This window comes from Lactuca serriola, chromosome 9, assembly GCF_051521515.1.
Source record: "Lactuca serriola cultivar US96UC23 chromosome 9, Lser_US96UC23_V15, whole genome shotgun sequence".
NCBI classification, from domain to species: Eukaryota; Viridiplantae; Streptophyta; class Magnoliopsida; order Asterales; family Asteraceae; genus Lactuca; species Lactuca serriola.
Genome location: NC_136416.1, coordinates 155,984,305 through 155,998,456, shown reverse-complemented (window position 1 = coordinate 155,998,456; position 14,152 = coordinate 155,984,305). Strand labels below are relative to the sequence as shown.

Below are 14,152 nucleotides of genomic sequence, written 5' to 3'. Positions count from 1 at the left end.
CCATGGAGAGACCTTTAATAGCACGCAATCCTCGACTTGAAATTCTAGTGGCTTTCACCGCTTGTCAGCATAGCTCTTTTGTCGGTCTCGCGATGCTTGAAGTCGAGCTTTGATTTGGACTATTTTCTCGGTTGTTTCACGAATGATTTCAGGTCCTGTAAGAGCAGTGGCCGGCGACTTCCCTTTTTCTAGTTGAGTGTCACCCACCTCGGCCCAGCATATGGGCGATCAACAATTGCGACCATAGAGAGCTTCGAAGGGAGTAACCTTGATGCTAGTATGGTAACTGCTGTTATAAGAGAATTCGATCAGAGGCAAGTGGGCATCCCATGATTTGCCGAAGTCAATCAAGCAAGCTCGGAGAATATCCTCGAGTGTCTGGATGGTACGCTCACTATGACCATCCATATGTGGGTGGTAGGCGGTGCTCATATCTAGTTGTGTTCCCATTACCTTCTAAAGAGATTGCCAAAATCTTGAAGTAAATATGCTATCTCAATCTGAGATATTAGATACTGACACTCCATGGAGTCTAACAACCTCCATGAGGTAGATTCGGGTCAACTTTTCCATCTTGTATTCTTTTATTGGCAGGAAATGAGCGGATTTTGTTAATCTATCGACGATTACCCAGATAGCATCCAATTTGTCTGTCGTCTTTGGAAATTTGGTCACGAAGTCCGTAGTAATCCTTTCCCATTTCCACTCGGGTATCACTAGTTTTTGCAGTAGTCCCGAGGGCTTTTGGTATTCCACTTTCACCTTGGCGCAAGTAAGGCACTTGCCCACGAAAGTGGCTATCTCTGCCTTCATATTAGGCTACTAATATTGATGCTTGATATCCAAATACATTTTGTCTGACCCCGGATGAATAGAATATCGCGTCCTGTGGGCTTCATGCATGACTACCTCCCAAATTCTATTCATGAAGTAGTAGTTTCTGTCGTTTTTGACTTCGAGTTCCTTCTCCATTCATCGTAGCGATTCACTAGCGGCATTCTCTGGCTTCAATGCGTCCAATTGGGCTTCCTTGATCTATGAGGCTAGATGAGATTGGATGGTGATTGACAGGGTCTTCACACGACGACTTGAATACTCCTTTCGGCACAGGGCATCGGCTACTACATTAGCCTTGCATGGGTGGTATTTGATTTCACACTCATAATCATTTAACAGTTCAACCCATCTCTGTTGCCTCATGTTTAGTTCCTTTTTATTTAGAATGTGTTAGAGGATCCTGTGGTCTGTAAAGATGGTGCACTTGGTACCATAGAGGTAGTGCCTCCAAATTTTTAGGGCGAAGACCACCGCCCCCAGTTCAAGATCATGTGTGGTGTAATTTACTTCATGTGTTTTATGTTGTCTGGATGCATAAGCAATTACCTTCCCACGTTGCATAAGGACACAACCTAAACCCTGATTCGAAGCATCACAGTAAACTATGAAGTCTTCGGTTCCCTCCAGTAAGGATAACATTGGAGCACTACAGAGGGCTTGCTTCAAGGTTTGGAAGTGATCTCTTGCTTCTCCGTCCAGTTGAAAGGTACGTCTTTCTGTGTCAGTGTGGTGAGGGGTTTGGCTATCTTGGAGAAGTTCTGAATGAATCTTTGGTAGTAGCCTGCGAGACCCAATAATTGGCGAATTTTCGTTGGCGTTGTCGGAATTGTCCAGCTTTTGATTGCTTTGATCTTGGAGGGGTCCACGTGTATTCCTTCCTGACTGACCACATGGCCCATAAAGTTTACGATGCGGAGCCTGAATTCGCACTTGCAGAGTTTTGCATACAACTTTTCGGCCAGCAGGGTTTCTAAAATCTGTCGGAGGTGTTGTCTATGATCTTCTTCACTTCGAGAGTACACGAGAATATCATCAATGAAAACGATTACGAATTTATCAAGTAATGGGCGGTAGACTCGATTCATGAGGTCCATAAAGGTAGAGGGGGCATTCATTAGACCGAAGGGAATTACGACGAATTCGTAATGACCGTAACGAGTTCGGAAAGTAGTCTTAGGAATGTCCTCATCTTTCCCTTTTAGTTGATGATAACCGGATCTCAGATCTATCTTTGAAAAGTAACTAGCTCCTTGAAGCTGGTCAAATAGATCATCGATTCGTGGAAATGGATACCGGTTTTTGATGGTGAGCTTATTTAATTCCCTATAGTCGATGCACATCCTGAAGGATTCGTCTTTCTTTTTAACGAAAAGTGTCGGAGCTCCCCACGACGAGAAGCTGGGTCTGATAGATCCTTTATTCAGGATTTCGCTCAGTTGGCTTGATAATTCTTTCATTTCTGCAGGATCCAATTGGAGTGGCTCTAGGCACTAGGTCGATTCGGAATTCGATTTGTCGTTCTGGGGGTATTCCCAGAAGATCTTCTAGAAACACATTCGGGAAATCACATGCCACTGGGATGTTGTGAATGCTCGCTTCCTCTTTGGTTTATCCACTACGTGAGCAAGGAATGCATAGTTCTTCTTTTGTAGACACTTTTGCGCCTTGATACTCGAGATAAGGCAAAGGTTTGCGTCGAGTTTATCTTCGTAGATTATTAGAGTTTCGTGATTAGGAAGATGAAGGCGAACGGCCTTCTCGTGACACATAATATCAGCGTGATGGGGGCTTAACCAATCTATGCCGATGATCACATCAAAACTCCTAATGTTTATGAGCATCAAATTTATTTGGAAAGAGTGGTTGTTTAGTGTTAACGTGGATCCTATATAGATATCTTTGGTTGTTTCTGTTTTCCTATTACCCATTTCCACCGTAAAGTCTTCGTTGAGCTTCTGGGGTTGTTGATTTAGCAGGTGTTTGAATTTATTACTAATAAAACTTTGTTCCACCCCAATATCAAATAAGATGCATGCATACGATTTGTTAAGTAGGAACGTACCGGTGACAACGGTTAGGTCCTGCACTGCTTCAATCTAAACCATTGTCAGTACTCTCCCTACTGCTCATGTCCCTTGATTGTTCGCGTTCGGGCAGTTTCGCCTGATATGCCCAAATTTCCCACATCTGTAACAGGTATAGCTAGCTCCAGTATTGTTGTTGTTGTTTGTCATCTGGTTCTTTTGAAGCTGAGTCCTACAATACTTCACTGTATGGCCTTTCCGATTGCACATTGTGCAACTCATCTCTCAGCACTCCCCGTGATGGTGGAAGTTGCATTTGTTACACTTGGGGAGATTTCCCAAGTACTACTTGGAAGCATTTGGTGTGGATAAGGCTGGAGCATGTGGTGTGGTAGTAGCTTGTGTTGCAGCATGGACAGACACCGTTTGTTTATTCTTAGATGATTCTGAGTTTTGCTTCCCCTTTCGCTTGTTGTTTTTTCCCGTCTTGTTCTCTTCTTCCTTCTTAACCTCCGCTTCCACTGTTTTGGCACCCTTCTTATTGCCATGATCGTATATTTTCTTGGCTAGCCTCTTGGCGCTATCAAATGTCTTAGGGTTTGCCGCAATGACATTCCCATGGATAGGTGCAGTCAATCCCCAGATGAACCTTTCAATCTTTTTCTCTTCTGAGGTGATCATTCCGGGACATGGAAGAGATATCTCACTAAACCTAGATATGTATGCGTCGATATTGGAGTTTTGGACCGTGAGGTTCCACAACTCTTGTTCTATCTTCTGAATCTCTCCTCTAAGATAGTATTCTGCCAACATCATCTCCTTAAGCTCTTCCCAGGGCATTGCGTTTGCTACTGGGAGTGTCATGGCCTCTATGTGGCCGTTCCACCAGGAGTGAGCTTCATCAATGAATGTGCAGGCTGCGAACTTGTCCTTACACGCATCCAGACATCCGCAGATTTCGAAAACAGACTCTACTTTCTCAATCCATCATTTCAGGGCTATGACGCCTCCTGTCCCATTAAACGTCTGAGGTTTGGCGTTGGTGAAATCCTTGTAGGTGCATGTTCGTGCAGCTCCATGATTTGTTCCTTGATTTGTACTTCCACTTCCCTATCCATTTCCTTCTCTGTTGTTTCCATTGCAAATTTGTGCAAATGCTGCAGTGACCGCAGCAGACGCTGTTGCCTGGAATGCAACCGAGTTTATTTCCGGCGGGGTTGGTGTTGCGTTGTTTCCACGGTTGGGTCTTTGAGGCATCTTTCTGTCATGGAATGGAAAGATGTTGAGTGCCTATGGTTTTTGCGAGTTGTGATCCTATAGTCTAGGGGTATAGCATGTACTTAAGTAATTTCACATGTTGACATAAAACAAGGAGGTAAAACACATAGTAGATAACAATGTCATGATAAAACATAAAGCATTTTCATTAATCTTAATAGTTTTGATACATGAAAATTTGCCAAAAGGCATACATTACTTAGAAATATAAAATCAGGCAGCATGACGATTCTTCTTTATGATTTCCAAGAAAGACACCACCCGGAGGTGGATTTTCCAGTGAATGAAAGTGGAATAACCTCTCGTTTCCTGCCATCTTCCCCTGTCGAACATCATACTGAAACACCTCCCTGATTTCTGCTTCTCCTCCCCTCCTCCTTCTTCTCCGTTTTTAATCAAAGAAACCCCCACCTCCGGGAGGGCAACATCCCCCTCGCACCTTCTCTTCTTTTCTGTTGAGAACTGCTAACAAACACCCTTACCGGAGCTATTATTGCTGCTTGATCTCTCTACCATACTATCTCTTTCCCCTTTTCTTCGCACACAATTTCAGAACTAGAAAAGTGGCAGTTGACGACTGCTTGAGCAGCCAATCGCTGCATTTACCGAGATCGACGACAACTTCTACATCGTCCTTCTCCCTTCTTTAAATTGAACCTAACACGGTGGTGTTTACCTCTTTGTGATTGATTTACACCATCGATACAACATTTTCTTTCCTCAACAACCCAAGGCACTGATGGTGCTTCTTTTCTTTCCTTCTTCGTTCGTCCGTTCCTCTCCCCTGTGTAATCACTTAAACATAGAGTCGATAGTGCATAGCATAGTACGCCTAAGAGAATCCTAATACTAATAAGATACGCTACTAATGTTGATCATACGGAGAAGTGTCAAAAGATGGTAGCGAAATCATATCCCAAAATCTTGTGCCAACAACTGAGTCATCTCAGTCATTTCTCTGATGACCTCATCCCTTTCCTGCTCAGCTTGTACGACTCGTGCCTCCATAGCAAACAGTTGCTGCCGAAGTGTGGTGATAAGTGTTGTTACATAAAACATTCATTACCAACATTACATAATACAACCAACATTGTTGACATCAAGTACATTGTTAAAATACATAAGTTCAAATTGTTATAAGTACGATAAGTGATGTTACATAAAACAAAACCATACACACTTGCACATCTTTCAGCTTAACGATTACCTAAGAATACAAGTTATGTTGAAAATGGTCAACATATATAATGTTGGTGAGTTCATAAGTATGTTTGAGTAAAAGTCTTTGTATCTTTCATAAAAACACAGAAAATCCGATATTTTCTGTAAAATGTCTGAAAATGATGTGAAAATCAAGTATAAATGCATGTGTGAATTTCATAGTTATAACTTGTACAAGTGTAGTTTAGATTCATTGTATTGTGAATAAATGATAAATGTATATGAATAATTTCCCCAGAAGATCCAATATTTCCTTTTTTATAACAACGTCTAGATTCTTGTATTGGTAAATAAGTCGTTTAGCACTGAAACAATCGAAGAGTTTATCTTCAAAAGGTTAATTTTTTTGATATTGAATCCCTATATGAGTCGTTATAACCATGCATGATAATGACTAGGTTGCCCGTCTTGGCATTTCTCCCAAATGTCGGTATTGCTCAAGATTTTATCGCACTAGACTGCCCTAGTCTAGCTATAGCGAACAACTAAGGTGTGGGGGGTCACCCCGTATAGATCTATACACAAACTCCCGCTTTCCTACCAGGAAACTCTGATTATAACTACAGGCTAGGATTGTACACTCAGAGGTGCCAACCGATATGTCTCACTAGATTCTCAGCCTTGTTGTACTATGTTTAACGTTTACGTATATGTGGTATGTTTTTTGTATTCGAAAGGTACACACACACACACACACACACACATATATATATATATATATATATATATATATATATATATATATATATATATATATATATACGATGTTTAATGATTACGCAAATGTATAGTTACGGCCTACTAACATGTGAAATTTCCATTCCAAGCCATATTAGCATGTAATTAGACCACAAAGTCCCAATAACATGTAAGAGGGTAATTTAGGCCCAATAGGCAAGTAAATGGGCCACAAAAGCCCAATAAATATGTGATCCATAACTTATGCCCAAATTAACATGCAAGTGGGTCGCAAGGCCGAATAAACACGTCATGGAAAGCATTCGGCTCAATAGACACTTAATTGGCCCCTTCGGGCCTAATGGCCAAGTAACGTGAATATTAGGCCCAATAAATAGTTATCGACAAATTTCGTTCATTTGTTTTGTTACATTGTTTGTTTTAGCTCAAAGTTTACTAGTTTGATGATAAGAAGCTTTCTTTTTTTTTTGTAAAAAATGACATTTTGGCCAATAATCCTCCAATTTTTAGTTAAGGCCCAAAGTTTTGTAAAAATGACACTTACGTCCGTAATTTATAAAAATTTGCAATTTTGTACCAAATGTCTAAAAAATTACGGTTTTAGTCAAAATAGTATACATTTTGACATTTAAGACCTAGTTCTGTAGAAAAGTGCATTTTTAGCCCTTGGTTTGTAAAAATTTACACTTTCAGACCAATTTTGGAAAAATTTACATTTTTTGTCCAATTTGAAAATAAATTTTATTTTCACCCCTAAATTTGGTTTATTTACATTTATGACCCAAATTTTACTCAAATAACATTTATAATCCAAAAAAATTCATTTTATCGCAAGTTTGGGCCCAAACCGTGAGGCCCAAAAGTTTTGGCCCATTAAGCTCAAATTTGCATTTTTGGCCTTTTTTAAAGTATGTTTAACATAAAAATACCTTTTTATACATGTAGGACCTGTTTGGCCCTTATAAAAACATAAATGTCACTTTTTGTCCTTATCTTTTGTTTTCTTGACAATTTTTGACCTTTAACAAGGTTTTTGTTGAAATCCTTTGTATCTTAAACATGTAATCACTTTTGGCTTGATAATGTGATGTATATAATGTCATAGTTCATAGATATTTGCTAAATAATACTTAAAATTTCGAGATTTGCTAAGATCTAACACATTTTTTTACCAAATAAACTAAGAATTCACACAAAACATGCATATAACACATAGATCAACACATTTTACTTGCATTCTCCCCCAAAAATCATATGAAACCCAAAAACAAGGGGGGTATAAACTCACCTTTGCTTGTTGTTCTCGGTTTTGAAGAAGAAATGGAGAGATTTTGTTCTTAGCAAGCTTCTTGTGTGGATTTCGAACTTAAGGAGTTCTAGGTAGTAAAATCACAAAATAGATGTTGATATGGAGTGATTTAGCTAAAGAATCAAGTAATCAAACTTAAGTGTACAAGATCTTACCAAAGATTGATGATATTAGTGAAGAATCTTCTTGGAACACGGGCAAAATCTCGAAAATCTTGTTGGAAGGAGGAGTGTTCTTGAGATATTTGAGAGTGTTTGAAAATGAAGTATGCGTGTATGTGTGTGTGTGTGGATTTAGCTCTTGGCTGAGAGATAAAGAGAAGAGAGAATGAGAGGATTTTGCATGGAAACATGAGAAGGCTTTGTTGCATGCTAGGCAATTAACTTGGTTGTCCTCAAAATAAAAATGAGGTGTCATTACCTTCTCCCATGCATAATCCCTTTTTTTTATTTATCTTGGGCCGAGAATTGGATTAGGAAGGAGGAAGTGAATTAATTTGGGCCCAATCTTAGTCTTCACTCGAAATTATAAAGCCCATAGGAAGGTTTTCGGCCCAATGGGCTTATTAAATGGTTCACGGCCCATTTTGAAAGAAGCAAGGGTGTTTATGGTCCATTAGGATTAATTGGAGTTGTTTAGGCCCAATAAGGCCCATTAGGGTTAGAATGAATCATCTTAGGCCCAAATGGTCCAAAATGGTATAGATTTGGGAATTGGGTCCATTTAGAATCCAAATAGGGTTTCCATGTCCAAAATAATTGAATTGGATGCTTATTGGTCCATTAGGCCCAATAAGGAAATCTTAGTCCAATATGGACTCAAACCGGGATTCTTAGGGTTTTCAGACTCTTTGATGAACATAATTGATGAATCTAAATGAGCATTGAGTGATATTTACTTAGAGTACATGTTTTACAATAGATGAACAGTTACACATAGATAGAATTTCCTAGCTAAAATGCTATTTGTGACAAATTATATGTTATATGTGCACATGTTTGGTCGGTAGCTGAGGCTTCATTACTTTGTGCGTAAGCCAACTGGCTGGGGCATACCAACCGATGGTTGAACGGGCTCGAGGGTATTCCATCCCGAGGATGATTGGAACCATAACATATTGGCATTCCAACCTGATGGTTGAGGGGCCTAGGATATTCCAACCCAATGGTTGATTGGAACTATAATATTCCAACCCGATGGTTGAGGGCCTAGAGTATTCCACCCCGATGGTTGATTGGATCCATAGTATGTTGTTATTGTATATGTGTTATTTGTTTGTGTGTTGGTACTTTAAGGAAACTCACTAAGCTTTGAGCTTACAGTTTTGGGTTATGTTTCAGGTACCTCGGATGATCGCGGGAAGGCGAACGCATGATCATGCACCTCCTCATGTTTTGATTCATGATTTTCGGAAAAACTCTTAGATTAAACATGTTTGAAATCTATATTGTAAACAATTCTGATTTTTGGGCAGGTTTTAAAAGTTTAAAATTTTCATGATTTTTATGGGTGTTATAAGAGAGCCAGGGGTAATTGGGTTGAAGAACTATCGAGAGTACTTTGGTCATACAGAACCACACCAAGAACGAGCATGAAGGAAGCGCATTTTAGTCTAACTTACGGCACAGAAGCAATGTTGTCGTTAGAGCTAGCAGTCGGATCACCTCGCAAGACCTACTTCGAAGAAGCAAACAATGATAAGAACCTGAGATTAAGCCTGGATCTCATTAAGGAGAGGTGTGAGCAATCGAACATTCGTCAAGAGGCTTACAAAAACGTCGCCGAAAGATATTACAACCAAAGAGTCAAAGAAAAAGCTTTCAATATAGGGGATTACATCCTAAGGAGAAATGAGGCAAGCCATGCCCAGCCATATGGAAAACTAGGCCCTACATGGGAAGGACCATACAAGGTCATCGAAGCCCACCACAACATGGCATATACGCTTGAAATGATGAAAGGGAGGCAAATCCCCAGAACATGGAATGCCATGAATCTAAGGAAATTTCATTTCTAGAAAGAAATTCGTTGCCCGGACTGATCACCCAGGGCGGAATTCAATACACAAGGCTTAGCATATACCTCTGCAAAGTATAAAATACTCAGTGTATTTGTAAGGCTCAGAATATCCACCTTATTAAAATACTCAGTGTATTTGTGAGGCTCATAACGACAATTTCATAAAAAACACTCGAAGGATTCACAAGGCTCAAAACAACCATTTTATTAAAATACTCGATGTATTTGTTGAAAGTATTTTTTGAAACAATTGTATTTAATACTTATTGTATTTCTTGGGCTAAGAATAGCCATTTTGTTAAGATACTTAGCGTATTTGTTGGGCAAAATAGCCATTCTATCAAGATACTTAACGAATTCGCCATCCTCATACCCAATATATTTGTTAGGCCCAATACAACCATATTCGACTAGCTACTTAACACATGCAGTCATTACAGAAGCTTAACATATCCATATAATCCAAAGTAACCAGCTAGTGTTATACAATCGCCCCACACTCAAAAGGTGAAAGACGAAAACAAAAAAGCTTTAGAATCAAACCATAAACAGAATGCAATGAATCACAAAGAACAAACACAGGCAAACATATCTTACATTATCAAAGATAGAGCAAGTTACAACAACCAAAGAAAAAGGGCCACCAACACTTGCGACCACCAAGAACCATACAAACAAATACAAACAAACAGCAAAAAAGAACAAGCTTCACATTTTTTTCTTCACACCCCGAAGGGCAGAAAATACTACAAAAGCACCTTAAGAACTGACGATATCATTACCATCATCACTAGCGCCTGCGTCACCACCACCAGTCTTCGCACCATCATCACTAGCACCTACACCATCGCCGCCAGCCATTGCGTCACCCCCGCTAGCCTCACAAATCATAATGCCATCAAGAACTTCACCTACATCCTCCAAAGCACAGAGCCGCCGCATGCCAACCATATCAAGATGCCCCAAGCCTAGGAGACTAGCATGGTCTATTGTCACAAAAGAAAGTAAGGCATCATTAAGGCTGGTAGTATGGATGCGTCGGGAATCGCTGTCATCAGGATCATAAACACCGAAATCTATTTCTACTTTCAAACCATTGCAGCTAGATTCTTTACCGGCAACGAAGGCAGCATGACGAATTTGGCTAATCCCACTGGTAAATTTTGCATGATCGATCAGCTTATCCATGATGTGCACGACCCTTACCTACTTTTAATTATAAAATAAACACACAAAGGCAGTGGACCTATCAATTGTGGTATAGTTAAATAAGTAGGGTATCGAACACAGGGAACGGTAAATTAAAACTAAAAACTAATTCTATCTAAATTAATTAATAAGTACGGGGTTTTCTCTAGTTTTACAAGACTAGAAACTTACTAACTATCACTTAATCTAAAAACTAGAAAAACAAAGAATTAACTAGATTCAATAATGGGAAGGAACTTCTGTTTAGTTCAACTCAATTGATCCTATGGTTGATTTCAAGGTAATGGTGCAACGGATTAACTCTTTTGTTGGTTACCGATTCAAGTGATTAGATTCGCGTTCACTACACTAATCCTTAGCGAATAAACTAACTCAAACAGTTATCAGTTGTCTAATTTAATTAAATTCACTAGATTAATTATTCGGGTTAGTTTAGACTTGCAATACTTAACTAATTTGGTCCTTTAATTAACTTCCTGTTGATGGTCATCACACAAGCTCACACATGAATTTACTCAATTTTCTTATTAATTCTAGTTTCATGTTCATTAATCCTAGACATATGACAAAGTGGTCACATAAACATATGAGGTTGATAATCAGAAGTTGTTCATGCTATTTAATTACCTTCCTATTAACAGAAAATTAATTATCATTCACACACAAGGTTCTTTAGCAAGCTAAAACTAACAAAATTCACCAACATTGAATTAATCCTACCAATAATCAAACCATAGTCTCAATTTTGTATCCCCAAACAGAAGTTTAAGAGTTTTGGCTCATGATTGAAGTAAATAACAGCAAACAAACGAATTCTAATTGTCTAGCCATAATGGAAAACAAAAGATTAAGTAGAATGATGAAATTTGCCTCAAATCTCCTTCGGAATTGGATTCTAGCTAATATCTTCGTTCTCTAGGGTTTTTCTGGTTCTTCAATCGCAGCTAATCTCTCCAGAAGGGTTCCCCCAATTCCCTGTCGATCTGAGAAGTTATCTTTATATTTGCGAAACGACTCGCCGAGTCAAGTGCCGACTCGACGAGTCCATCTCTCAATCCCCGTATGTGATAAGTCTCTGGATCTTTGAGTCTTTATCTTCTCGAGTATTCGCTCGGACTCACCGAGTAGACGACCCTACTCGCCGAGTAGGTGTTGTTTTTGGTGTTTTTCTTCTTTGTTTAATTCTCGAGCTCCCAACCGCTTCTCCTGCTTCCTTTTGCTTTCGAGCTTCACTTTTGGACTGAAAACATAATTCAAACACTTTTAAGTACCTTTTGTTCATTAAATTAGATAAAATCAACATAAAGTATTAAGATAATGCATGAATTTTATAACTAAATATGCCCATATCAAAATACCCCACACTTGATTTTTGCTTGCCCCCAAGCAAAACTGAATTTTAACACATTAGAATCACATATGACAACTCCAATCTAACCTAGCCATTATGCCAAGACCGCAACGCATACATTTGTGTCTAAAATTTTCCTAATAACCCCTCATACTCCAAATATTCACAATCCTCATAAACATTCGCCCACTCACCCCGAACTATGCTCATTTTATGCATCCCTCTGAATCCATCCGCAGAAAACATCTTACCCTCAAGGTATTTTTAGTTGAGCAACCCAAGCATACATAATCTAGAATTGCAATTTATGATACCACTATGGATCTCTTTTGAATTCTTCACTTCCTTGATAATTTGATCTTTGATTTCTTTGAATTCACCACCTTTGTTGTTTGATTTTTGGTATCTTCAATTTTTGAATTTCTTGGAATTTTGATCTTTTGATCTTCACTTTATTTGCTCCAAAATTCTTTAACTTTTCTTGCAATTCTCTTTTTTTTTAAATGTACCTCTCTTTTTTCACTCAAAACCCTACATGCTTAAGCAGGGGTGTTCAACCTCAACCTTTATTGGCTAACGATAATAATCTTCCTAGATACATTTCTGGTACACGATGGTAAACATATTGCATCACTCAGGCTGAGCGAGGTCGTGTTTTTGTCCCATGATTTCACTGGAATAAGGAAGCCACAAATGCACTAGAACGTATATAGGCTCAACTAAACATTCGGGTTTTCATGCAATCATCAACACAATTCTAACATGGAATCCTAATTGCTTTACCAAAATTTTCTAAATTAGCCCTAGCAATTTTAATGCAAAAATTTCAAAATTTATCAAAAATTAACTAAAATTTAACTAATATAACCAACCCCCTACCCCACACTTAATTTATGCAATGTCCCCATTGCATGTCATGCATAAAATATGAAATATGAAATATAGAGAGAATTGGAACAAACTCCCCTGGGGTAGCAGTCGCGAGGTAGATCTTTTTTTTTCGAGCTCCATCTTCAAATGACTTTGTCATGAGAACAGCTCATCCATGCCTTGGGTGTCAAAATATCGTGTGGTACAACTCCAATTATAAGGTACAAACTCTTGGAAATGCTCAGAAAACGATCTTCAAAGAATAGAACCAATGCCCATATCAAATGTCATCAAATCTTCAGCTCAAAAGTAAGAAGAATGAGTGACTCGTCGAGTAATTATGTAGACTCGCCGAGTTGAAGCGTAAATGGCAGAAGAATCATGAATTTTCACATGGACTCGGCGAGTCCATAAGATGCACTCGGCGAGTAGACTGTTGTGTGAAAAAAAAATATTCTGCCCAAGTCCGTTTCTGATGTATGGGGGTTATATAAACTAATAATTTCTCTCATTTTTTCTTTAGGTAATAAACACTCTATAACCCTTCTATCAGTTGGACTCATAGCTTGACTCAAAACTTCGTTTCCTCTCTCGCCTAGACTAGATTTCTTGCTTCGTCAGCCTTGACTCTAGACCCTCACATGCAATCCTAAGCTTCAAACTGAAAAGATCAAAAACAAAAACCAAGTAAAAAAACATTAAAAAAATCCTAAATTATCCTTAAACACTAGAAGTTTAGAAAGAAAAAGAAAAGAAAACTCTAATGATGGGTTGCCTCCCGCAAGCGCTTCTTTTTGTACGAGTCTTTAGCTGGACTCTCAACTTAATAAACTTCCAATAAACTAAATGCCAATCCATCCGTTGCATTAAATATTTTCTTTGGACCAATTTGTAAAATTTGGCTCTTTTCTTCTAAAATTGGCCAAACGAGCTTGAATACATAAAACCCAAGAATTCTGACAAGGGTTGGAACCGGTTGGATACTAATCATAAATGGATCTTGATTTAGAACTTTCTATAAAGTTGGAATTGTCACCCCATGCTTCAACACACAAACCAGAAGAACAGGGGACCATGTCGTGGTAATGGTCAAACCACAGCTTGGTTCCTGCAATTCAGCTTGTTCTTGTTCTTCATCCGACCTCTCTGTTAGCAACCTTTCCAGCTCCTCCAAATCTTTTTCTGGATTAAATTCTTCATCTTGTAGATTTAGCTCTTGTGACTCAAATTGTTCTTGATAATTAGACAAGAAGTTATCTAACCATCTTCCAAATTTCATCAAATCATCATCTAAGTCATAATCCTCATCTTCCTTGTAACGACCCGTCTCCGGTA

At 38.8% G+C, this 14,152-nt stretch overlaps 1 protein-coding gene across 1 annotated transcript; it reads left to right on the top strand.

The window, feature by feature from the left end:
• The first annotated feature begins 8,959 nt into the window (after nt 1-8,959).
• On the top strand, nt 8,960-9,385 carry LOC145076182 (uncharacterized). The gene has a single exon (XM_079022147.1). The coding sequence runs from the start codon at nt 8,960-8,962 to the stop codon at nt 9,383-9,385; it is 426 nt and encodes a 141-aa protein (XP_078878273.1).
• Nucleotides 9,386-14,152: the final 4,767 nt, after the last annotated feature.

Coding starts and splice junctions, on each gene's coding strand:
- LOC145076182 (XM_079022147.1), top strand. CDS start 8,960: ATGAAGGAAGCGCATTTTAGTCTAACTTACGGCACAGAAGCAATGTTG.